This window comes from Phallusia mammillata, chromosome 8, assembly GCF_965637545.1.
Source record: "Phallusia mammillata chromosome 8, kaPhaMamm4.hap1.1, whole genome shotgun sequence".
Taxonomy (NCBI): Eukaryota; Metazoa; Chordata; class Ascidiacea; order Phlebobranchia; family Ascidiidae; genus Phallusia; species Phallusia mammillata.
Genome location: NC_137259.1, coordinates 11,085,353 through 11,112,569, shown reverse-complemented (window position 1 = coordinate 11,112,569; position 27,217 = coordinate 11,085,353). Strand labels below are relative to the sequence as shown.

The following is a 27,217-nucleotide window of genomic DNA, read 5'->3' as shown; positions in this document are numbered from 1 at the left end:
GTCATCAGCAGTTGCTGTACAAAATACTGTAACAAACAGTTATGAAATCTTTATGGATTGGTCTTTAGAACAGTGTTTCTCCCAACCGGAACTTAGGTCGCCTGTTTTTGTTGACTTGGCTTCATTTTTCGGTTGTTGTCTGACTCTAAAAACATTAAACTATCTTAAATATTTGGGCTGAATCAGGATGTATGGCCAATCAGGCAAATATTATGGCTGAAACTACCTAACAAACTGACAGTATTTTTTGCAAAAACATAATTTCTGAAATGCTTTTACATTTAACAGATAAATATCGATTAAAATCACGAAATTTAAATTTAAAAAATATTTGGGTCGCATCCAAAAAAGTTTGGGAACCTCTGCACTTAAACTCCTATTATATGCATTTACCTAATATTTACCCCAATTAATACCTACATGAGCTAATTAATTATTTATATAATTAATTTCTGTTACAGAAATTGTCCAAACCTATTTTCACACAAAATAAGGTATAGAATGGACGCTGAGTTTAATGATAATATGGACCCCAATATTACTGAGGGTATTTCAGAAGGTATCGCTCATGATCACTTTGCTGAAGTGGATGAAGTCAACAATCTTATTGATAACATTCCCAATGCTGTAAGCGACCTCACATCAAAGGAAATGTCAGATGAAAAATTTACAGAAATTGTTGACAAGTATCTCGAGCAACCTCACTTACTTGACCCACACCTGGATAATTTACTCCAGAAACTACTTTCTTATGTCCAAAACAAGTCAACACCAGTTGATCAGTTTCACTGTGCATTTAAATACATCTACCTTCTGACAAAAGTTCGAGGACATAAAATCATGATTCGAAAGTTTCCTCATGAAGTTTCAGACCTTGAGCCTGTTTTAGAAATGCTCAGTAGACAATCAGTGCATGACCAAAACACTTGGGAAACACGCTACATGCTGTTGCTATGGCTTTCTATGATTTGTTTGATACCATTCAATATGAAAAAGTTTGATGTTCCAGAAAATATAGGTGGCAAGAAGCAGTCTGTTACAGAACGAATTTTGGAGTTTGGTAAAATGTATCTTACAATGTCTTCTGACAACTGCCAAGAGGCTGCTGTACTTCTTCTTGCAAAGTTTGTGACAAGGCCTGATATTTATAAGGATCAACTATCAACTCTTGTAAACTGGTGCATGGATAAACTTGAAAACAATGATCCTGGATTAATGGTTGGCTTAACTCAAATGAAAGGAGCTCTTTCAGTTATGGCAATGGTGTTTAAACATGGCAAAAGAGATGACTTGCTTCCATATTGTAAACTGGTACTAGATAAGGTGCAATCTTGCAATGTTCAGCAAATTAACAATACTGTTCTCCGGAAATTAAATACGAAACTTGTGCAACGACTTGGGATGACATTGCTGAAACCAAAAGTGGCTACATGGAGATATAAACGAGGAAATAGAAGTTTGGACGATACACTTAGATTATCTAATGTACCAAAACCAGAATGCGTTGTTGTTGAAGAAGAGGAAGATGAGGATTATGACATACCGGATGAAGTTGAATCTGTTTTGGAACTTGTTTTAAATGCTTTGAAGGATAAAGATACTGTTGTGCGTTGGTCTGCAGCTAAAGGAGTTGGCAGAATCACAGGAAGATTGCCAAAGGAGTTGGCAAATGAAATTGTTGAAAGTGTGTTAGAGAATTTCTCCTTTTCACAATCTGATGGTGCTTGGCATGGGGGCTGTCTGGCTTTAGCTGAACTTGGCCGTAGGGGATTGCTGTTACCAGAATGCCTTGGCAATGTTGTTCCAATTTTGCTAAAAGCTCTTACTTATGATGAGCGTAGGGGTGCAAGTAGTGTAGGTTCCCATGTTCGTGATGCAGCCTGTTATTTGGCTTGGTCCTTTGCCAGGGCGTACTCTGCAGATACTTTAAAAAAATATGTCAACGAGATTGCAGAAACCTTGTTGGTTACTACTGTTTTTGACCGAGAAGTAAATTGCAGACGAGCCGCTTCTGCAGCATTTCAAGAAAATGTTGGTCGACAAGGTCATTTTCCTCATGGAATTGCAATATTAACCATAGCTGACTACTTTGCTGTGAGCAACAGATCAAACACATACTTAAAAGTCAGTCCAATGATTGGTGAGTACAAAGAATACACCACGGCTCTAATAAACAACTTGACAACACAAAAACGCGATCATTGGGATGACAGCATCCGATGGTTGACAGCACAGTCTATGCACAAACTCACCAAGCTTAAGTCAGACTATGTTGCAACTACAGTTTTAAATAAGCTTGTTCCTTTGTGTACTGGTATGGATCTGATTACTCGCCATGGAAGCATTCTTATCGTTGCTGAAGTGTTTCATTCATTACATGAAGTTGAACAAAATGGAAAAGTGGGTTTGTTGTCTCGCAACCCTTCTGTAAAAGGTATTTTGAGAATTGTGAAACAATTATCGGATTCAAAATTGTTTCGAGGTTCTGGTGGAGAACTGATGCGTGTGGCTGCATGTCATTTGATATTCAGGGTTTCACAGTGTAGTGAAACTGTCAGTGTTCCTAAACTTGTTATTGATCAATGGACAGAACTGCTTCATGAAACTCTCTCCAACTTACATACATTTACCCGCACTGAAGAAATTTGCAATACAGCAATTAGTGCTCTTTCATCGATCAATGACATCACTCTGGTCTCAGACCCTTTTAAAGCAGTATCAACATCCAACCAGGAATGTCATGTTGAAGCTGTGGATCAGTATTTATCTCATCTTTCAAGTAATACGGAGCGCCAAAGATGTGGTTATGCACAGGCAGTTGCCTCTCTTCCAAAACCCATTCTTCAAAACTGTTTTACTAAAGTTTGCAGTGGACTTATACGTGCCACAACAGTATGTGAACCTGCTGAAACTGCATTCGCAGAGTCCAGAAGAGATGCTGTTCAAGCCTTAGCTCGAGTTTGTGCCACTGTAGGAGTTTCTCCTGAAAACAACAGCAATGTTGGTTTATGTGGGGAAAATGTGGAGGTGATAGTTCAAGCTATTTTGGATGCAATGTGTGATTATACCAGAGACAAAAGAGGTGATATTGGGTCAGAGGTGAGAAAGGCTGCAGTAAAGGCAATTGGTGGAATAACTGTTATGGTTGCACAAAAAGACACCAGTCTCATAGGTGAGAAACTTATCACACAGATAATGTGTGGTGTTCTACAACAAGCTGGAGAAAAAATTCATAAAGTAAGAGATTTAGCGGTTGCCACTTTTGTCACACTTTTACATGACAAACACATTACAAATATTCCACGAAAAAAAGATTTGACTGCTGTGTTTCCAAAAAAATTGGCCTCATTTTCCATGATTCAATTGTTTGAGAGATTGGCTAAATTATTAAGCATTGAGGTATATTCCTATCACATTTTACTAGGAATGGTTGTGTCATCTGGTGATCTAACTCAATCTTTGGCGGAAGCAAGCAGTGCTGCTCTTTTTACTTACATGGATTCCATTCGGGAAAACAGGAATGCTCTAGATCAATTTTGTGGTGACCTTCTTGAAGTCTTTAAAAACCATGTCAAACAAGACAGAGTATCTGTTCCATTGTTAAAGACCCTAAATCACCTTTTGATACAGGATTGCTTTTCTTTGCTGATTGATAATGAATCCTCCTTTCCAACAGAGCTTTTGACTTTGGTTAAGTCTGAAATATCAAAGTCAAAAGATGCACAAAAGCTATTGGTATCAATAAATGTTTTTTGTAGTTTGCTGCAGTTTAGACAAAAAGAATTTCGAATGTCAGTCATGAGCCAGTTGATGATTATGCTGTGCCATAGATTTCCAGTGGTGCGTCGAGCAACTTCATCTCAACTTTATGAAACCATTTTGACATATGATGACCTATGTGACCCAGAAAATATGGACGCTGTAGTTAATGCACTGAGTGAAACAGAATGGGATCAACCTGTTGGGGAGCTACGTTCATTGCGAAATGAACTGTGCACTATGTTTGGGGTCCAGGTTCCACGACTGGCCAAGAAAGTGGCACAATGATCTTAGTGTCAAAGTAGTTATGCTTATATCACTGTTTTTTAGTCCAGCATGTTGTTTTATTATCCGTATATCTTTGTGGAGTAATTTAAATAACTAGTACTGTGTTTAATTTTGGCTGCTTTTCTATGCCTGCTAATGTATTTATGTTTAGCCATCAATTGTATTTGAAAACTATTATTGATTTCTTTGCGCATTTTTGATTAACGGACATAACATCAAGTATTATACTACGCTGTAGAAAATTTGGGGATTGGAATTTGGAAGCACTCAATTTGCTGTACAATCGCATGTGCCTCAGTTTAAATGTTTTATTTTTTTAAGTGTTGCGTAGATTTATAATTTCACAATAAATAATTATCTGCATTTGTAGTGCTACATTGTTTAAACACAAAGAAACTAAACAAATAGATCTTAAAGTTCGCATTGAGTTAAGATTGCGACAGCAAAGTTGTGGTATAAATTGTTGTTAAACGTTACCAACCCAAACAGTGCTATTTATGATAAAATATCATTACTATCATGGTGAGAAAAGGCGCAGTTTTTTTTCCGAAAAAGTTACGGAACAGAAACTTTTACAAGATCCGGTCATTTTAACAGAGTTTTGTTAGCTTTCAACACGCGTTGTTTTGTATCAATGTATGCGGTAGGATGCGTCGTGCAGAAAACTACTGTATGTTAGGCTACTTGACGCTAAAACTCCGTACATTATAGGTGTTTTTTTGTTTTTTTAGAATATAATTTCCGGACACAGATTTTACTCCGGAATGTCCGGGAAGCTACGGACGTCTGGTTACCCTAAGTATAATATGTGCTGCCAATACGGGTTGTAAGCTAACTTAGTATAGCCTACATTAACATTGTGTTAAATTTGCAGGGTTGAGTAACGAGTCCTATCAGTCGAGTCTCAAGTCAAGTCACTGGGGGTTCGAGTCAAAAGTCAAGTCACTGGGGACTCGAGTCCCAAGTCAAGTCAAATGAGGTTCGCGTCTCAAGTCATTAGAGGTTAGAGTCAAGGCAAGTCCTAAAAAGTTCTTGAAAGGAAGTTTTTAAAGGTTAGGATAGGTATTCTTTTGGGACGGTTCGTCGCAACACTTCTGCCATTAAACTGACACTAATTCATAACAGTGATCATAACCCATCAACGGCGTCCCCTTCTTTTGAGTCTATAGAGTCACCTTTAATGAAACACGTTAATTGACAATCATTAAACATCGTGGACAAAAACCTCAAACCTTGGAGTTTTTGAAAACCTAAAAATCAAATTTTTACTAGCGCGCTAGAGCGTTCGTATAGTAAAATAGGCGATTAAAAGCAAATATTTGGTCTTGACACGTATATACTGCATTCGCTTAAAACAGGCGGCAACTAAAACGCTTAATGCAAGCGGAAAAAAGTTTTTTGCACGCAGAAGGGACTTCACATGCAAAAGCAAGGAAGTTACGTGAAAATTTGGCAAGTATAACTACGCATCACACAGTAAACTGCTGCTGTTGTTTGATTAAAGCCAAATGCTATTATCTGAACATGCTATCTGAAAATTTCCTTTTGTTGGTGAAAGTCGAGTCACTACTGTGACGAATCCAAGTCAAGTCTTTTCACAACTGAGACTTGTAGCGGCAACATGCCAATACCCGCCATTTTGTATAGCTTTTACCACAACAAAAGCACAGCCGCGTACAGCAGGCTAGAAAACTAGCTTCCCGCACGTCATAGAAGATACATCGCGCTCCATAAACGGCGCCGAGTTCCTCCTGACCAATCAATATACACTTGACCGCAAAGGCGCCGAGTTTTACAAAAATGCAAGGTGGCGGGCATAAAATGTGACCTCACTTTGTGTGACGTCACTAATGCGTGCAACCACAAGAACTCAAATTCAAAGCCAACCAAACTTCCCATAGAATGCAACTTTCGTCAAAATCAGAAAAAATATATGTTTAAAATAATGTTTAGTTCGTAATTGCAACACGTTGCTGTAACCTAACGTTTTTGAACCATTTATTACAATGACCCACTGGCAGACAATTGTGTGTTTGGCGTCACAAACAAAGCACTAACCAAAACAGGTTGCAGTTTTAAGTCACGTTTTGTGGGTTAATGGCAAGCCCGTTTGTTTAAAAGCAAAATTGTTCCTAATTTTCTTCAGATTTGACGATATTTCTTATGTTACCGCTGCAAACTAACCAAAATATCCACTAACCAAAAAAAAAAACGTTTTGGTGAAAAATGCCCTTTTTATGCTAACGTTTGGATAGGCTTGAGCTAAGTAAAGGCAAACCTGTGTCAGCTTAGATGGGCTCGAAAAAATGACAAAGTGTTTGAATTTGACTTGACGCGTTTGGACTTAGTTTAAATAGAGGCGCGCGGAATTAGCCGATTTTAACTGAAATCTGCGCGCGGGCCAGCGGCCCTTAATTGCCGGCCAAACCAAAATGGCGGCCCCGACCTCGAGTCTTCCCGCGGCCATTAGGCATACTAGGCCGAGAAGAAATAATTAATTAACCGGCAAATATAAGTCTAACTAATTAGAACTGAGACATAGAATTGCAAGTTAATACTTAACCGTGTTTGTGAAACATTACCTTTACCATTATTAAATATTTAAATCAAGTTTTGGATTCTTTTATACTTTTGCGTTAATTGCTATCTACTATTTTCTCTTTAATTACGATTCTATTTGAATAAGACTTCTTGAAATATTTCTGTCGCTGATAATAAAATAAACCAATAATGTAGTCAACGGATTATACAAGTGGTGTTTTCTGGAGTTTATCTCCAAGGAATTTTGAGGCATCAGTTTGAACTATAAACTTAGTGAGGCTCATTGCGCAAACGATTGCGTCGTTAATTCGTGAGAGTAGCATTAGCAGTAGGCTACATTGAAAAACCCGCGCGAACCTCTACAGACTCGAGTCAAGTCAAGTCTTTGAAAAAGGTGAGTCGAGTCTACTCATCACAGAAAATTTGACATACAAAATTAAAAATATTACAGCAAAATAAATAAATCGTTTTTTAACATCACGTTGATAAGGAAGGGCGGTCCAACATTTTTATCTCGGAATTTTACTCGTGACGTTTCCTAATGAATATGCTCGTTTCTTTGCCTATTCCGTTTTTCGATCTCAAACGACTTTTCAAGTGGGAAGATTGTTTTTACAGACGGGAAAGCAGGCCCGAGACCCGCTCCAACTTGCGGAGACCGGCATCAGCTTTTATTTTATTCTCGTTCCTTAATAAAAAAGAAAATGCAAGATTTTGTATTTTAATTTAAATAGTCCCGGTGTAGTTGTTACATCTTTTTTGGCAGGAAAATGCATCCCTGCTGGGTTGATGCAGGGGAATTTTTTGAAATTTTTTTATATGGCTCTTTGCAGTTAAAATCACGAGCTGAATCTCCTCTGTACTGCAAAGTTAAATTAATTTTGTGACTTCTTCTTTAGACCATATTCGTTCGTTCATTTCTAAACTCCTTGTCAGGACTGCCATGCACTCCTTGGGATTTTTCCCAAGATCTTGGGATTTCAGTTGTGATCTTGGGAAAAACCTTTGACATCTTGGATTTTTTTACATTACGCAATTAAAAATATCATAATTCTAACAACACTATATAATTTTCTTAAGTTTGAGCAACGTTTTGCGCGAAACTCCGTGTTGCAACTACTTATGGCAAGTCTGTACTGTAGGCTATTTGACGTCATAATTGTTATAACAGTTCCTTTGTCTGTGTCACACCACGTTTATAGGATGGTGGTCAATTGGTGAATATAGGTTGACTGAAAAGGTGTATTTTTTTGCTCGATCAACAATGTAAACACCACCAATCAAAAAAGTAAATGGTGTGAGCAAACTTTTGACAATGCTTGGTTAAGTGATCCGGAATTTAAAGATTGGCTGACTCAAGACGAAGAAAAAAAAGATCTCTTGTTTCGCGTCTGGGTGAAAACAAAGCGCAAAACACAAAAAAAGGTTGTCCGCAATTTCACGGTTTCGCTTCCGTCAACGTAATCACAATGTCCATTGTTAACATGGCGCGAAACAATAACGAGGCTATCGCTGTGCGTATTACCCGCTCTACGAATTGATAAGCAGTGGAATATAACCGCTTGTAGCGGAAAAGTGTTGTTGTATTCCACTGCCTATCGGCTTGCACCCGCTGTGCATTGAGCTGTAAATCAGTAAATCACTCCCCTGGGACCAGAGTGATATAGCGTTAAACTCCATCAGAAGATTTAGTAAACAGTTTAACAAATATTTGGGGCTGTAGGTTTCGGATAACCACTTGATAGATTTGACCGATATTTTAAATAACAATCGAGTAACCCAATGTTAAACATTTCAGCACATTAGGGCATGTATTTCTGGCCTAAAATTAAAACCGATTATTTAGGGGTGAATCCAATAAAAAGTTGGAAAATTCTTTGGAATACATTACATTGCATCAACTAACACAGCATGAAACCCCTAGATTATGTACTTTACTCAGTAAAGTCGATATAAATAATTTACGTTTTGGGGGGCTGTGGGTGATGAACCGCTGGTCATTCGGGGTCAAACTTCTGGAGGATCAAATCCGCTAGCATTTCTTTGTATGTTTGTTTGTGCATCAAATAATTACAGGTTTATCTATTTTTTAGGTGTCCGTTTTGGTGAGAGGAAGAAAATGAGAATTACAAATGGCCATGACGTTTTGTTTGCTTTTTGATCAATGAAAATTATCTGAATGTAATAAATTATGTTCTCGTCACATTAGACTTTGTAATGAAAAAGAGTGAACAAAATCTTGTCATTTAGGTTATTATGCTCCCCTTGCCGTAAAGAAAAACATGGCCTATTGTCTTTGTTAGTATTTTTTCTGTCAAACGCAGATTTGTTTCCCACATTTCGAAAAGTTGTTCAAAATTACACGTATTGTAGGTCAGTGTTTAAAGTTGCCTGTAAATCTTTACCCAGTTATATATCAACGAGCCCCTTAAAAGGTAAAAAATTACATAGTACGAACTTCCTAGATCACACAAGTGTGACGAAATGTCCTTCGTCATTGGTTGGTTTTGCATAGCAAATTTTTTTGTAAAGTAGTTAAATTTATCCTTTAAACCCTAAATATTGGTTTCGATGATCACTGGCCTCATTAGATGAGAATTGTAGGCTACACTTTAGTTTGCTTAAGTTTTTGTGAAATACAAACATGATAGTTGTTTTTTGTTTAATCGTTTCAGCGACCCAGTGATAACACTTACAGGCTCAAATATGTATCAAAACTCCAAACTTGGAGTAGGCTACGTGGTGTACAGAAGTAACACGAGTGCATAGGTGTTTCCTGAAAATGTAGGTTTAAGAGTTGCAGATGCCAAAGTTCACATTTGTGAGTTGTGGCAGGTTAGATAAATATTAACGAACAGTATAGTCCGTAGCCTATTCTCGGTTATGCAACAAAGTCCAATGTGATCGATTATTGTAGAGTGTAGATGTAGACCAATGGTTCTTATTCGGGGTTCGACGAAGGTCTTTTTGATGTACATTGTACAATACAAATTATACCAGTTTTCGTCAAACTTTAGGGTCTATAGTCGCTAGCAATTTAGCAATTTTTATTTAAGTATCAAAACACTGAAAGGTTACACTAAGATTTTGTTTTCTTTTTTTGACGTAATAATAAGCATTGTGTGCGTTTTTCGTAAGCAGCAAAACAACGAGATTTTGTTGGCAGTAAAACTTATTGCTTGATCTTTTTTAACAAGGTGCTTGTATTATTATGCCAGAATTTAACAAAATGACAAACAGTAACTGTTGCAACTACGTTTGATCAAAAGCTAATTACGTTTTCATTTACTTCTCTTTCCGTAAGTGTTGGCACCATGCCCCCCCCCCACATTGGAATTTCAAAAATTACAATATTTTCTCGAAAAACGCGATGACTGAAAAACGATAATACTCTAAGAATGGAAGTTAGAATAGTCAAAGCAAATGTCTGAACAAGCGACTTTAACGACGTGTTCATTGTTTACGTATCTGGTGTTGTTTCCATATAGCCTCTGTCGTTTTCATGCATTTTAAACGGCCAAAATGGGTCGTTGCGTGGCTGTGCGGGGATTTTTCATCGTTGACGCAAATCTACTGCCTATATTTTATGCCATGTGTGCATAATTACTTGATATAGTAATCTATCCCTGCAAGTGTGTTTTTGTCAAAAATTAACCCCCCCTGGAAAAATTTCTGCCGGCGCCCATGGTTGGCAATGTTAATGCTTATTGTCCTGACAATTAAAATTACAAGAACCCATACTGCGCAAATATATTGTTTTATTTTAAGGGACAATAATAATACATCTTTGTTGTTGTTAGTCACTACGCAATAGCTCGATGTAAGCCTACGATCCGGAAGAATTGTATACGTGCTAGTTTCGGCCATTTGTTTACGTTTACACCGCGTGGAAAAGGTGACGTCGTTAATCGTTTTAGAAGCCTCTTTGCAAGTTTGCATGATTGGCACCAGGAAACCTAAATCAAAACGCTGATTTAGATAAAAAAAACGTTGCATTACTACATTTTAATTTTGAACTTTAAAATATTTCATGTAAATTAGGTCTGCGTTTGTTGTGTAATGTGTATAAATAATTAATCACATGCGTATAATACGCATTTTTTTATTATTTTATTTCAAACAAGCAATGCCACATAGCTGGCAGTATCAAGGTATGTGTTGAATAATGTCGGACAGCTTTAAAGCAGCTAATTTCAAATAAAGTATTATTTAGAAGTGACACATTAGGACTGTTTTTTCGTTGCAAATACCTTTAAACATAATTCCGGTGTTGAAGTCAACAAGGCAATGTACAGTTTGGTGCAAAACCTTTGAGTGTTAAACCTTGTGTCTTTACATTAGGGTTCCTTCCCGGGAATGTCTCGACGGGAAATTCCCGGGATTTCCCGGCAAAGTTACGTTCCCGAATCCCGGGAAATTTGTTTTGAATTCCCGGGAAACAGACAATTAAGCAATTACGTGTTAATTTTGTGAAAAAATAACGGAAATGTTCAAATTTCTGCTAACTGTTACCAAAATATGGCGTTTTGTAATTTTAATCACGAAGTAAGTAAGCGTTTTTATACGAGGTGGTAAACTATTTTCGCGAAAATGCGCTTCCTAGCGGTACTAGAAATAACGAATTTATTTTTCGTAATTTTCGAATGTTGTTAACGTTAAAGAAGCTTGCAAATATAGTTTTAATCGACAAAATCATGACTAATTAGATGCCCCTATCGAAAATAAACTAATTTTAGCGTTGCAATGACGTAATTATTCACGAAAAAGTAGGCACTTTTTCGGTCGGGAATTCCCGGGAAATGAAAAAATTATTTCCCGATTCCCGGGAATGAAAAAATCCGGGAAATAGAGGAACCCTACTTTACATGCTCATAATGTGCTGTTTAGGTAGATATAGTAAAGAAATTATGATTTAGTAAGCCTTAGGAACCATGTAGTGTTTTTAATTGTTGGTTCGATTTGTGCTGAGGTATGCGGTACTTACTTACATTTAACCTTATGTTGTCATCAGCAGTTGCTGTACAAAATACTGTAACAAACAGTCATGAAATCTTTATGGATTGGTCTTTAGAACAGTGTTTCTCCCAACCGGAACTTAGGTCGCCTGTTTTTGTTGACTTGGCTTCATTTTTCGGTTGTTGTCTGACTCTAAAAACATTAAACTATCTTAAATATTTGGGCTGAATCAGGATGTATGGCCAATCAGGCAAATATTATGGCTGAAACTACCTAACAAACTGACAGTAATTTTTGCAAAAACATAATTTCTGAAATGCTTTTACATTTAACAGATAAATATCGATTGAAATCACGAAATTTAAATTTAAAAAATATTTGGGTCGCATCCAAAAAAGTTTGGGAACCTCTGCACTTAAACTCCTATTATATGCATTTACCTAATATTTACCCCAATTAATACCTACATGAGCTAATTAATTATTTATATAATTAATTTCTGTTACAGAAATTGTCCAAACCTATTTTCACACAAAATAAGGTATAGAATGGACGCTGAGTTTAATGATAATATGGACCCCAATATTACTGAGGGTATTTCAGAAGGTATCGCTCATGATCACTTTGCTGAAGTGGATGAAGTCAACAATCTTATTGATAACATTCCCAATGCTGTAAGCGACCTCACATCAAAGGAAATGTCAGATGAAAAATTTACAGAAATTGTTGACAAGTATCTCGAGCAACCTCACTTACTTGACCCACACCTGGATAATTTACTCCAGAAACTACTTTCTTATGTCCAAAACAAGTCAACACCAGTTGATCAGTTTCACTGTGCATTTAAATACATCTACCTTCTGACAAAAGTTCGAGGACATAAAATCATGATTCGAAAGTTTCCTCATGAAGTTTCAGACCTTGAGCCTGTTTTAGAAATGCTCAGTAGACAATCAGTGCATGACCAAAACACTTGGGAAACACGCTACATGCTGTTGCTATGGCTTTCTATGATTTGTTTGATACCATTCAATATGAAAAAGTTTGATGTTCCAGAAAATATAGGTGGCAAGAAGCAGTCTGTTACAGAACGAATTTTGGAGTTTGGTAAAATGTATCTTACAATGTCTTCTGACAACTGCCAAGAGGCTGCTGTACTTCTTCTTGCAAAGTTTGTGACAAGGCCTGATATTTATAAGGATCAACTATCAACTCTTGTAAACTGGTGCATGGATAAACTTGAAAACAATGATCCTGGATTAATGGTTGGCTTAACTCAAATGAAAGGAGCTCTTTCAGTTATGGCAATGGTGTTTAAACATGGCAAAAGAGATGACTTGCTTCCATATTGTAAACTGGTACTAGATAAGGTGCAATCTTGCAATGTTCAGCAAATTAACAATACTGTTCTCCGGAAATTAAATACGAAACTTGTGCAACGACTTGGGATGACATTGCTGAAACCAAAAGTGGCTACATGGAGATATAAACGAGGAAATAGAAGTTTGGACGATACACTTAGATTATCTAATGTACCAAAACCAGAATGCGTTGTTGTTGAAGAAGAGGAAGATGAGGATTATGACATACCGGATGAAGTTGAATCTGTTTTGGAACTTGTTTTAAATGCTTTGAAGGATAAAGATACTGTTGTGCGTTGGTCTGCAGCTAAAGGAGTTGGCAGAATCACAGGAAGATTGCCAAAGGAGTTGGCAAATGAAATTGTTGAAAGTGTGTTAGAGAATTTCTCCTTTTCACAATCTGATGGTGCTTGGCATGGGGGCTGTCTGGCTTTAGCTGAACTTGGCCGTAGGGGATTGCTGTTACCAGAATGCCTTGGCAATGTTGTTCCAATTTTGCTAAAAGCTCTTACTTATGATGAGCGTAGGGGTGCAAGTAGTGTAGGTTCCCATGTTCGTGATGCAGCCTGTTATTTGGCTTGGTCCTTTGCCAGGGCGTACTCTGCAGATACTTTAAAAAAATATGTCAACGAGATTGCAGAAACCTTGTTGGTTACTACTGTTTTTGACCGAGAAGTAAATTGCAGACGAGCCGCTTCTGCAGCATTTCAAGAAAATGTTGGTCGACAAGGTCATTTTCCTCATGGAATTGCAATATTAACCATAGCTGACTACTTTGCTGTGAGCAACAGATCAAACACATACTTAAAAGTCAGTCCAATGATTGGTGAGTACAAAGAATACACCACGGCTCTAATAAACAACTTGACAACACAAAAACGCGATCATTGGGATGACAGCATCCGATGGTTGACAGCACAGTCTATGCACAAACTCACCAAGCTTAAGTCAGACTATGTTGCAACTACAGTTTTAAATAAGCTTGTTCCTTTGTGTACTGGTATGGATCTGATTACTCGCCATGGAAGCATTCTTATCGTTGCTGAAGTGTTTCATTCATTACATGAAGTTGAACAAAATGGAAAAGTGGGTTTGTTGTCTCGCAACCCTTCTGTAAAAGGTATTTTGAGAATTGTGAAACAATTATCGGATTCAAAATTGTTTCGAGGTTCTGGTGGAGAACTGATGCGTGTGGCTGCATGTCATTTGATATTCAGGGTTTCACAGTGTAGTGAAACTGTCAGTGTTCCTAAACTTGTTATTGATCAATGGACAGAACTGCTTCATGAAACTCTCTCCAACTTACATACATTTACCCGCACTGAAGAAATTTGCAATACAGCAATTAGTGCTCTTTCATCGATCAATGACATCACTCTGGTCTCAGACCCTTTTAAAGCAGTATCAACATCCAACCAGGAATGTCATGTTGAAGCTGTGGATCAGTATTTATCTCATCTTTCAAGTAATACGGAGCGCCAAAGATGTGGTTATGCACAGGCAGTTGCCTCTCTTCCAAAACCCATTCTTCAAAACTGTTTTACTAAAGTTTGCAGTGGACTTATACGTGCCACAACAGTATGTGAACCTGCTGAAACTGCATTCGCAGAGTCCAGAAGAGATGCTGTTCAAGCCTTAGCTCGAGTTTGTGCCACTGTAGGAGTTTCTCCTGAAAACAACAGCAATGTTGGTTTATGTGGGGAAAATGTGGAGGTGATAGTTCAAGCTATTTTGAATGCAATGTGTGATTATACCAGAGACAAAAGAGGTGATATTGGGTCAGAGGTGAGAAAGGCTGCAGTAAAGGCAATTGGTGGAATAACTGTTATGGTTGCACAAAAAGACACCAGTCTCATAGGTGAGAAACTTATCACACAGATAATGTGTGGTGTTCTACAACAAGCTGGAGAAAAAATTCATAAAGTAAGAGATTTAGCGGTTGCCACTTTTGTCACACTTTTACATGACAAACACATTACAAATATTCCACGAAAAAAAGATTTGACTGCTGTGTTTCCAAAAAAATTGGCCTCATTTTCCATGATTCAATTGTTTGAGAGATTGGCTAAATTATTAAGCATTGAGGTATATTCCTATCACATTTTACTAGGAATGGTTGTGTCATCTGGTGATCTAACTCAATCTTTGGCGGAAGCAAGCAGTGCTGCTCTTTTTACTTACATGGATTCCATTCGGGAAAACAGGAATGCTCTAGATCAATTTTGTGGTGACCTTCTTGAAGTCTTTAAAAACCATGTCAAACAAGACAGAGTATCTGTTCCATTGTTAAAGACCCTAAATCACCTTTTGATACAGGATTGCTTTTCTTTGCTGATTGATAATGAATCCTCCTTTCCAACAGAGCTTTTGACTTTGGTTAAGTCTGAAATATCAAAGTCAAAAGATGCACAAAAGCTATTGGTATCAATAAATGTTTTTTGTAGTTTGCTGCAGTTTAGACAAAAAGAATTTCGAATGTCAGTCATGAGCCAGTTGATGATTATGCTGTGCCATAGATTTCCAGTGGTGCGTCGAGCAACTTCATCTCAACTTTATGAAACCATTTTGACATATGATGACCTATGTGACCCAGAAAATATGGACGCTGTAGTTAATGCACTGAGTGAAACAGAATGGGATCAACCTGTTGGGGAGCTACGTTCATTGCGAAATGAACTGTGCACTATGTTTGGGGTCCAGGTTCCACGACTGGCCAAGAAAGTGGCACAATGATCTTAGTGTCAAAGTAGTTATGCTTATATCACTGTTTTTTAGTCCAGCATGTTGTTTTATTATCCGTATATCTTTGTGGAGTAATTTAAATAACTAGTACTGTGTTTAATTTTGGCTGCTTTTCTATGCCTGCTAATGTATTTATGTTTAGCCATCAATTGTATTTGAAAACTATTATTGATTTCTTTGCGCATTTTTGATTAACGGACATAACATCAAGTATTATACTACGCTGTAGAAAATTTGGGGATTGGAATTTGGAAGCACTCAATTTGCTGTACAATCGCATGTGCCTCAGTTTAAATGTTTTATTGTTTTAAGTGTTGCGTAGATTTATAATTTCACAATAAATAATTATCTGCATTTGTAGTGCTACATTGTTTAAACACAAAGAAACTAAACAAATCTTTTCCGGTCCAACAAATAGATCTTAAAGTTCGCATTGAGTTAAGATTGCGACAGCAAAGTTGTGGTATAAATTGTTGTTAAACGTTACCAACCCAAACAGTGCTATTTATGATAAAATATCATTACTATCATGGTGAGAAAAGGCGCAGTTTTTTTTCCGAAAAAGTTACGGAATAGAAACTTTTACAAGATCCGGTCATTTTAACAGAGTTTTGTTAGCTTTCAACACGCGTTGTTTTGTATCAATGTATGCGGTAGGATGCGTCGTGCAGAAAACTACTGTATGTTAGGCTACTTGACGCTAAAACTCCGTACATTATAGGTGTTTTTTTGTTTTTTTAGAATATAATTTCCGGACACAGATTTTACTCCGGAATGTCCGGGAAGCTACGGACGTCTGGTTACCCTAAGTATAATATGTGCTGCCAATACGGGTTGTAAGCTAACTTAGTATAGCCTACATTAACATTGTGTTAAATTTGCAGGGTTGAGTAACGAGTCCTATCAGTCGAGTCTCAAGTCAAGTCACTGGGGGTTCGAGTCAAAAGTCAAGTCACTGGGGACTCGAGTCCCAAGTCAAGTCAAATGAGGTTCGCGTCTCAAGTCATTAGAGGTTAGAGTCAAGGCAAGTCCTAAAAAGTTCTTGAAAGGAAGTTTTTAAAGGTTAGGATAGGTATTCTTTTGGGACGGTTCGTCGCAACACTTCTGCCATTAAACTGACACTAATTCATAACAGTGATCATAACCCATCAACGGCGTCCCCTTCTTTTGAGTCTATAGAGTCACCTTTAATGAAACACGTTAATTGACAATCATTAAACATCGTGGACAAAAACCTCAAACCTTGGAGTTTTTGAAAACCTAAAAATCAAATTTTTACTAGCGCGCTAGAGCGTTCGTATAGTAAAATAGGCGATTAAAAGCAAATATTTGGTCTTGACACGTATATACTGCATTCGCTTAAAACAGGCGGCAACTAAAACGCTTAATGCAAGCGGAAAAAAGTTTTTTGCACGCAGAAGGGACTTCACATGCAAAAGCAAGGAAGTTACGTGAAAATTTGGCAAGTATAACTACGCATCACACAGTAAACTGCTGCTGTTGTTTGATTAAAGCCAAATGCTATTATCTGAACATGTTATCTGAAAATTTCCTTTTGTTGGTGAAATAACGAGTCCAAGTCGAGTCACTACTGTGACGAATCCAAGTCAAGTCTTTTCACAACTGAGACTTGTAGCGGCAACATGCCAATACCCGCCATTTTGTATAGCTTTTACCACAACAAAAGCACAGCCGCGTACAGCAGGCTAGAAAACTAGCTTCCCGCACGTCATAGAAGATACATCGCGCTCCATAAACAGCGCCGAGTTCCTCCTGACCAATCAATATACACTTGACCGCAAAGGCGCCGAGTTTTACAAAAATGCAAGGTGGCGGGCATAAAATGTGACCTCACTTTGTGTGACGTCACTAATGCGTGCAACCACAAGAACTCAAATTCAAAGCCAACCAAACTTCCCATAGAATGCAACTTTCGTCAAAATCAGAAAAAATATATGTTTAAAATAATGTTTAGTTCGCAATTGCAACACGTTGCTGTAACCTAACGTTTTTGAACCATTTATTACAATGACCCACTGGCAGACAATTGTGTGTTTGGCGTCATAAACAAAGCACTAACCAAAACAGGTTGCAGTTTTAAGTCACGTTTTGTGGGTTAATCGCAAGCACGTTTGTTTAAAAGCAAAATTTTACGTTGATAAGGAAGGGCGGTCCAACATTTTTATCTCGGAATTTTACTCGTGACGTTTCCTAATGAATATGCTCGTTTCTTTGCCTATTCCATTTTTCGATCTCAAACGACTTTTCAAGTGGCAAGATGGTTTTTACAGACGGGAAAGCAGGCCCGAGACCCGCTCCAACTTGCGGAGACCGGCATCAGCTTTTATTTTATTCTCGTTCCTTAATAAAAAAGAAAATGCAAGATTTTGTATTTTAATTTAAATAGTCCCGGTGTAGTTGTTACATCTTTTTTGGCAGGAAAATGCATCCCTGCTGGGTTGATGCACGGGAATTTTTTGAATTTTTTTATATGGCTCTTTGCAGTTAAAATCACGAGCTGAATCTCCTCTGTACTGCAAAGTTAAATTAATTTTGTGACTTCTTCTTTAGACCATATTCGTTCGTTCATTTCTAAACTCCTTGTCAGGACTGCCATGCACTCCTTGGGATTTTCCCAAGATCTTGGGATTTCAGTTGTGATCTTGGGAAAAACCTTTGACATCTTGGATTTTTTTACATTACGCAATTAAAAATATCATAATTCTAACAACACTATATAATTTTCTTAAGTTTGAGCAACGTTTTGCGCGAAACTCCGTGTTGCAACTACTTATGGCAAGTCTGTACTGTAGGCATATTTCCAAAATGTTTCCGAATTCGAACCACAGGGCTTTTTCAGCCAATCACAGCAGCGGAAATCTGCGGGTTGCCGTTACGTCACGTCTAGGTTGCTAAGCGGTTATTTTGACTTCAGTATTGTCGACGTTGCAAGTGTTATGTCAGTTTTGATTCAAAAAAACGTTTTTACAAGTCAGAACATGGTGAAGACTCATGCATTTTAGATGTTTGAACTGAAGGTAATGTTTATTAGGTTATGTATAGCAGTAAATTATACACACATAATTTTTATTGAGTGTAAAATAGCTTTTGTGCAAAATATTTTCTATTATTAATGGTATGTTTGTTTAGGATAGCAACGCATCCCCTTCAATCAATCGATGTTAAAATTTTACTTTGTATATGATGAGCACTGCATGCAGGCAAGTTTGCATGGCATAAAAACAGTGTATTATGCCTCATTGTCTCTAGTGCAAGCACCTATGATCAACGCAATTTAACACATTATGCATGCCATACCTTGGGATCAACAAACTGTTCCTAATCTACAAAGAAGAATGGTTTATAATTGTACACAGTGCAGTTCTGACATAAGTGTACACTAGGCACACCATTTGCATAGTTGTTCCAAACAACTCCCAGTATTTTCAGTTTTGAATGTTGTTCTGTGCCACCAATGTATATGTTATTTTTATTGTGCATGCTGGAATTTTGTCGTAAGTTTACAATAAAACAGAAGTGATCTTGAATAGCAAATTGAAGTAGTGTGCTTGAGAGCAAATGCAGGATTAAAAAAGACTACTACAGTATAAAGTAAATGATGAGAAGAATTACTTGTGCTAGCATATTCATTGTTTTTCTTTTGACATTGAAATGATAATAGTCACAAAAAATGTTGTACAGAATAGCTACCACCTAAAAACAGCTATGCAGCAGTGTCAGAAATTTATTTTCCTTATCTCACCTCATGTGAGCAGCTTTTTCTCAGTTATATTATCTTTTCTTGTTTACACCAGTTTTTTTTTATTTGCAATCTCATGTATGAAACAAAACACCTTTTTACCTACAATGCTCTAAATTAGGCTTAGCAAGGTTGGCTATTGACAGTACTCTATATGACCAGTCTTATTTGTCAGCAAGTTAAATTAATTTGTCTTGTCCTTGCTACACAGGCTATTTATTTTCCTTCATGGTTTACATTAGTTTATTTATTTGCAATTCTTTATGTGGAACAAAACAGCTGTACCTAAATTAAAACATTATATCACTCATTTCAACAGTCCTCCAAAAGTTTGTTTATTATGCATGCAGTAACCACAGTTAATAATAATCTGTCAACACAGTTCTATAAAGTAGATCCAATGATCTATTGGTATCACATTCTCCATGATAGTCAATATGTTTACTTGTACAATAACTTTAGTTACAGCTAAATGTCAAGCAAATGCTGCCCTGCCCTGCCCTTTCATGTAGTCCATCCCTTCTCAAGGTTTTATTTGTTTGGGCAGTGCAACTGCTCTTCCTTGATTCCAGACATACAGGCCTAAGCTCTGGTGGCTTAAGGCACACTAAGCTATAGGTAATCACTTTGGAGCATGGAAAAGTCAATTCTAATTGTTAAACAGCAAATATGATTATGCATCCATGCAGGTTCTCGGATAGCAAATAGCCCAACCTACAATCCAATAAATTAATCAAAAGCCAATTGCCCTAATCTACAAAATTACAAACCAAATTAGGTAATAATAGTAAGCAATATGATATCTACCAGCAGTAACAATTTTATCCAAGACCATTTAACAATTTATACAAAAATACATGGAAAAGCTGCAAGAAAAAAAGTAAAACACAAAAGGAAATGAATTTTTGTACCAACCATACCAAGAAAATATATAATTTTAATGTCAGTACCAAAAAAAACAATGTATTTTGCTCAAGGCATTGCGGCTGCCAATTGAGTTTCTTCCAAATGAATGAAGTGCTGATCTTATTTGTGCAACGAAATGAGCAGAAGAGGTAGAGTTCTTAAACCTTTCTAATGTTTTTTTAGTTTCCTTTTAATTAAAGTCACTAGAGTGCTTGGTCTTTATAAACTCAGAACACTATTAAATTTAAGAAAAGTTCTCTGCAGTGTAGTCCGGACATTCAGTCACTGGTTTATGAAATGGTCCAGCAATGCTATCAGACAATGAAGCGGTTGGATTGATTTTCATGGCATTTGAACAGCCACCATGATCTAATGTAGATGTGTAGTGGCCAAATCACTAAAGAATTCCACAGATGGTGCCTGCTCCTCACCCAATGCAATGCCTGCTCCTCACCCAATGCAATGCCTGCATACATTTGCTTCTGAGGTGCTGATCCCTGATACGTCCCCAATTGGACTACCACATAACAGGACTGTAAGTGAGGCATTAGTCTGATCCAGATTGGTTGTAGAAGCCACAAACACTATCTCAGAAGATTGTAACATCATTTTGTGGATTCTTTCAAAGCGGATCTTAGCCTCAGATTCTTCAACAAACTTCTGTATGGCACAAAACAAATTTATACCACTTTATGCCCAAAAGTTACATTTATGCCACTGATCTCAGAGATAGTACACAGAGCAGGGTTTTGGATTATGGCAGTTGTTAGTGACTGTACTCATTCCATCTGTAACAAGCAACTTTAATTGGTCTCATGGGTTTGTAATGTTTGAGACACTGACAATCATTGCCAAAAATACAGGAAGAAAATCTTTTTAGTAGATTCACTGATGTTTAGCTAACCAAGGTTTCCGGCAGCTTTAAGCAAGTGATTGTGGTTAACTGTCACACTTACTATACATGGATGAGTAGAAACCAACTTATGTGATGTTTAGTTGACTTGGTGTAAAGTTTGATCATAACATCCATAGACACAGGACACAAAGTGTTGAATTTGATACACCAGCTTCCTGTTGGCAAAACTGATTAAGATGGCATTTAAAGGTTTCCCCAAAATATTTTAGGGTTGAGAAATGTTTTGTATTCATTCCAGCTAGTAATAGAAAATACACAAAAAGACTCAAGCCACTCGTCCCATTCTTTTGCTGATTGTAAGGTCAATCTAAAAACCATTTCTTCATTTCCTTTTGTTACTAATTTTTCTCCAAGTTCCACCATTTGCTGCAGGGAATCCACTTAACAATATCAGATGATTATTTACAAAAAAAGCTTATAAGTAATTATCAAAAATGCCTTTTAAAATGCTTATATTTTAGTAATACAATAATAAAACCACGCACAACCTTAACTTCCAAATATTGTGACTCAAGGCAGATTGACTGGTTACTACGCAAGCTGTCGTCTGATTGGTTCAATGAGTCGACTAGGCTGATTGGTTAAAAAGTTACATGGCCCGGGAAAATCCGCCTTTGTGATTGGCTTAAAAAGCCCTGTGGTTCGAATTCGGAAACATTTTGGAAATATGCGTACTGCAGGCTATTTGACGTCATAATTGTTATAACAGTTCCTTTGTCTGTGTCACACCACGTTTATAGGATGGTGGTCAATTGGTGAATATAGGTTGACTGAAAAGGTGTATTTTTTTGCTCGATCAACAATGTAAACACCACCAATCAAAAAAGTAAATGGTGTGAGCAAACTTTTGACAATGCTTGGTTAAGTGATCCGGAATTTAAAGATTGGCTGACTCAAGACGAAGAAAAAAAGATCTCTTGTTTCGCGTCTGGGTGAAAACAAAGCGCAAAACACAAAAAAGGTTGTCCGCAATTTCACGGTTTCGCTTCCGTCAACGTAATCACAATGTCCATTGTTAACATGGCGCGAAACAATAACGAGGCTATCGCTGTGCGTATTACCCGCTCTACGAATTGATAAGCAGTGGAATATAACCGCTTGTAGCGGAAAAGTGTTGTTATATTCCATTGCCTATCGGCTTGCACCCGCTGTGCATTGAGCTGTAAATCAGTAAATCACTCCCCTGGGACCAGTGGCGTAGCCAGGGAGGGGCCAAAGGGGCCATGGCCCCTCCCAAATTTTCAAAGTTGTACATTGATAAACTTTAATTTAGTGTAGTTTCGTCACTCATCATTGTGGTTTCGTCTCTTAACTATCAAAGGAATATATAAATTACTAAAAATGACTTTTGTCACCAAATTGTAAGCCGAAATCCATGCTTTTCATAGTTATGCAGACATGAAATAAATCAATAAAGCGCTTGGCTGTAGTTACGTGTTTGGTAAAAGCACGCCGAAGGTTAGCAAAAAGTTGTATAAGACAACAAATTATTTGGCCCCTCCCAAAATTTTTGGCTGCCTACTCCACTGCCTGGGACCAGAGTGATATAGCGTTAAACTCCATCAGAAGATTTAGTAAACAGTTTAACAAATATTTGGGGCTGTAGGTTTCCGATAACCACTTGATAGATTTGACCGATATTTTAAATAACAATCGAGTAACCCAATGTTAAACATTTCAGCACATTAGGGCATGTATTTCTGGCCTAAAATTAAAACCGATTATTTAGGGGTGAATCCAATAAAAAGTTGGAAAATTCTTTGGAATACCTTACATTGCATCAACTAACACGGCATGAAACCCCTAGATTATGTACTTTACTCAGTAAAGTCGATATAAATAATTTACGTTTTGGGGGGCTGTGGGTGATGAACCGCTGGTCATTCGGGGTCAAACTTCTGGAGGATCAAATCCGGAATAATAACTAACATCTGGCGAAATTTGAATAAATTTAAAGCACTCTTTCTTTACCAAACCAGCGTTAAAAAATTTACGTTTCGGGGGCCCGTGGGCGAACCGCTGGGTCATTCGGGGTCAAACTTCTGGAGGATCAAGTTCAGATTAATAGCTAACGTATGCCCAAATTTGAAGCACTCTTTCTTGGCCAAACGAGCGTTAGAGAGAAAAAAATACGGACAAAAACAATATGTGTCCCCTTCATGGAAGGGGACCCATAATAAAAGATTCCTAGCATTAGAAACAACTCCTTAATTGTTATTCTTAATTGTCAAGCACCGGCAAACGGGACAATTTCGGCGTATTTATTTTAACCAGCAGTGCAGGTTTTCGACAAAACGCAGCGAGCTCATCATCAGTATCGAAATCAGACATTTTGTTGGACTCACGTAATACTGAATGCGAGTAACCGCATCAAACGGTCGGTTGAGCCACACGATTATGCACAGTCCTATATGTTGGTATTCTGGGCAATGAATGGACTAATCGACTGAAACAAACCGTTTTTGTACGTACTTGGGCATTATTCGTCTTAGCCCTTCGATAACAAATATATACGTAGGTCGCAGTGTTGGATTTTGATCAAATTTATCGCAGAACCTTACCATTGCTATGGCCCTGAAACCCTCAATCTTACAAACCAAACTAATTAGTGGAACAAACGCAGTTGCGTAGCGGCGTATGAGTAACGTTAGACGCGTCAACATCCGTTCAAGAAAGGTGTGCACCGGCACAAATCATACGCCAGAGGCGTCATAACGCAATAAAGACGAATACAGTTCTGCCTTTTTGGCGCAGTCATTAAACCGACGATGGGACCAGTGTTTATCTACAACAGAAGAAAAGCCACTTAAACAAAATTTTTCACAGTCGATTTGACCTAAAGCTTGTATTTTTATCCCATTGCAAAGACATCTTTTGAAAAACGTTTTCAAATTACTTTTTAAAATGGAAAGCCATTTGCAGTCTTGGCTGATCAACGAGATAAATAAAAAATAAAGAATCATTTTTATTTTTAAGGTATATATATGCCAGTAAATAATAAATGCAACACAGATATTGCAGCCAAAAATGGTCCAGATTTATTACCGAAATTTAAACAAGTTCTTGAAAGTAGTTTAGGATCCTTTGGAAATAAAATTGTTTTGTCACTGATGGAGTTAAATTTACTTTAAGTTAGTTGCAAAGATACTCGGGGCAAACATAAAAACTGTTTAACAACTAAAACAAAATTTACTGTGTCTGCCTGAAATAACATAAATGACACATCCTGCAACAAAAACCCATGTCAAAGGTCAAACCCTTAACAGTTGCACAATAAACATCATAAAGATAAAAGCTATGTTGAAAAATTAAACTCTGAATGTATTTTTTTAATGCCATTATTAAAAAAGTATGGCATTTATATCACTCGGCAGCATAATTGCTAGCTACCAGGAAACATTTTAGTAATATGTCCCATCAATGCAGAAAGAGTGCCTTGCTGTTCCTGTTTCCTTCTTTGTACTTGTACAGCAGCACAATATGCTGGAATCATAACGTTCTTTGCAGCCTTAAGTCTTTCTTTTCGGCGCAATAACCTGTGTCTGAGAACATCAGCATCTGAATGGCCATTTAAGGAAGATGTAAATGAACTTTTCCTTGATGATGGACTTGCACTTGAAGAAATAAAATCTGACGAAAAGCTAAAATTGTCCCGAAGTGCATATTGATGTCCATTTTCTGGTGAGGCAATCATCTGCCAACTACTACCAGGTTCAGCTGCAGTACAATTGGCTGGACTATCTGATCGTTTTTCCCCTATTCCATTTTCAACGCTTGCCGATTTTTCACCATTGCTTAATGGAATCCTTATAGGGTTGCTTTTACTTTGGGAATGTTGAGCTGAGCTTGTCATTTTTTTCTCATCCAATTTTTTTTGTAAAGCAAGTGAAATGTTCAATTTTGCTGTTTCATAGCTTGATGATAGGACAGAGGCTGGCAGTTGGGTTGTTGCTATGTTACCATTGCAAACAGATTCTTTTCTGTCCAAATTTTCAGTTGAGAAACAGTTGTTATTAGTTCCTAACACTGCAGCATTATTGTTAACTTGCCACATTGAGGCTTTAGTTTCATTTGCTAAGTCAAGTTCAATTTTTTTACTATTGCTGCAGCAATTTCCCACAATAACGTCATCACATAGTTGAGATACAACTTCAGATAGGATGTCATTAAGACTTTGTTGCACTTCTACATCAATGTCTGTTGCACTACAGTTTGCAATGCTTTCAACAAAAGGTTGTTCACTTTGGTGATTAGAATGGTTGTCCAGTTGGCCATTAACGTTTGCACCATTATTAAAATAAGAAAAACTCGTATCATTTTCAGAAGATTCCAGGTAAAACATTTCCTCACCCCCTGGATCCTTTTCTTCAAGTAAAACCAATTCTATGCAATTTCCTTCATTGAGAAGTGAAAACTCCTCTGACACAATGTGTTCCAAGAAATCAAAACAAAATCTCATGATCTCCTCACTTTTCTCAATTCTGTCAGAAAATTGATGACTGAATAAGAGCCAATCGTAGGCCAAAGTAAGAAACACAATGTTTTCTGCATTTAGAGATTGATGAATAAACCCATCAGCCCAAAGTGACAACCTCAACAATGAAACAAACAATGGTGTTCTATCCCAGCCAGATATGCAGTGCAGCAATATTCCTGTGCATCCTTCTTTCGATAAGCAATTCAGCAACAGTTTAAGGTAATTTTGTGTCAGTTGAACTAAATCCCAGTGAACATATTCTTTCCAGTCCACTTCTGATAGCTTTTTCATGTTATCAGGCACCTGAAGCTGAGCATCTACAAACTGTTGGGTCCAGTCGAACTTAAGACCGACACCTGTATAGTTGTTGTTAGTATAGTCAGCGAAAAACTCACAACCAGGGTAAGGAAAGCTAATCAAGTCAAATTTAGAATATCGTTGCTGCCTGTCAACCTTCTCAGATGATGTCACATTCATCCCAAACTTGACTTTCTTTTTTTCCACCATGAAATCACAAATGACATTCGTCTTTAGCAAGCACAGTAAATCAATATCAGTGTTCCGCATTTTGTCAATCAGCCATTGTTTGTTCTGATTACTTCCATTGATAGGCGATGATTGCGTGGCCACTTTTCTTTTGTGGTTATTTCCATTTAACACTACCGAACAATCCATTACACTATTTCCCATGTTTGCTTTATAATGGACTGGGGTGCTTGCTGCTTCTGTTTCAGAATAAACAGAGTTGCTTTTTAGTCCATTACTTACCAGTCTCTCATTACTTTCCTGCTGTTGAGATTGGTTTTCATTGTCTGTCACATGAGGGTCTCCATGAATGAAGTAGTGATAACCTGTCCTCGTATATATTTCTGGTGATCTGGCCAGAGTTGAGGAACGACAAATAAACTTGTCGCCAAATAGTAAGACTGGAGCAGGAAACCTTCCCCTTGTTCTGGCAAATTTTCCTCTTTGAATCAGATCAATCATTTCATCCAATTCATACTCAGGCAGATGCTTTTTGGAGTTGGGCACTTTTTGCCTCACTGGTACAATCAATTGTACAGGATAAGTACTGCAAAGAATTCCTTTTGTATTGTCAATTGTAGTGCATACATAATCCTTGGAGTACAAATCTAAGCAGTCTTGAACAAGGTCACTTGCAAATTTTTCTCCTGGCAGGACATTGTTTGTTTTACTTAACACAAAATTTAACAGCTGGTAGATTTTGCTACTTTCTCCAGTCATTTTGAAACCAAATCTGTGTGTAAGGAATGCATAGTTAAAAGAGATAAAACTAATTATTAGGGACGGGTCAGTCATTGCTGGTCAGACACAGGATAAAACTTATTGTCTGGACTAAAACAAAATTTGCTTAATGTTGATTAGCTTAGGCCAGGGGCGCACAACCTTTTTGCTATGATGGCCGCATCATAGATCTTTATTTCACCAACTACTAGGTTGGTAATACTCTTAAGTTACACAAAATGTGTTTAGAGCAGTTTGAAAATCAA

The 27,217-nt window shown here is 37.4% G+C and overlaps 2 protein-coding genes, 1 long non-coding RNA gene and 2 pseudogenes across 4 annotated transcripts; 3 read left to right on the top strand and 2 right to left on the bottom strand.

The window, feature by feature from the left end:
* The first annotated feature begins 440 nt into the window (after positions 1–440).
* Positions 441–4,410, top strand: LOC145204510 (tubulin-specific chaperone D-like). Its single transcript, XM_080077100.1, has one exon. It carries the CDS (start codon positions 502–504, stop codon positions 4,045–4,047), a length of 3,546 nt encoding a protein of 1,181 aa, XP_079933226.1. The 5' UTR covers positions 441–501; the 3' UTR covers positions 4,048–4,410.
* A 7,621-nt stretch (positions 4,411–12,031) lies between these two features.
* LOC145204509 (tubulin-specific chaperone D pseudogene) lies at positions 12,032–16,001 on the top strand (annotated as a pseudogene). Its single transcript, XR_013853494.1, has one exon. The product of XR_013853494.1 is annotated as a tubulin-specific chaperone D pseudogene (transcript).
* Positions 16,002–17,646: 1,645 nt separating this feature from the next.
* On the top strand, positions 17,647–19,195 carry LOC145204507 (uncharacterized). The gene is made up of 2 exons (XR_013853493.1): positions 17,647–18,685; positions 18,798–19,195. It is a non-coding gene; the product is annotated as an uncharacterized LOC145204507 (long non-coding RNA).
* A 531-nt stretch (positions 19,196–19,726) lies between these two features.
* On the bottom strand, positions 19,727–22,357 carry LOC145204785 (uncharacterized; annotated as a pseudogene).
* Positions 22,358–24,176: 1,819 nt separating this feature from the next.
* LOC145204639 (uncharacterized) lies at positions 24,177–26,983 on the bottom strand. Its single transcript, XM_080077230.1, has one exon. It carries the CDS (start codon positions 26,949–26,951, stop codon positions 24,612–24,614), a length of 2,340 nt encoding a protein of 779 aa, XP_079933356.1. The 5' UTR covers positions 26,952–26,983; the 3' UTR covers positions 24,177–24,611.
* Between the last annotated feature and the right edge of the window lie 234 nt (positions 26,984–27,217).

Coding starts and splice junctions, on each gene's coding strand:
- LOC145204639 (XM_080077230.1), bottom strand. CDS start 26,951: ATGACTGGAGAAAGTAGCAAAATCTACCAGCTGTTAAATTTTGTGTTA.
- LOC145204510 (XM_080077100.1), top strand. CDS start 502: ATGGACGCTGAGTTTAATGATAATATGGACCCCAATATTACTGAGGGT.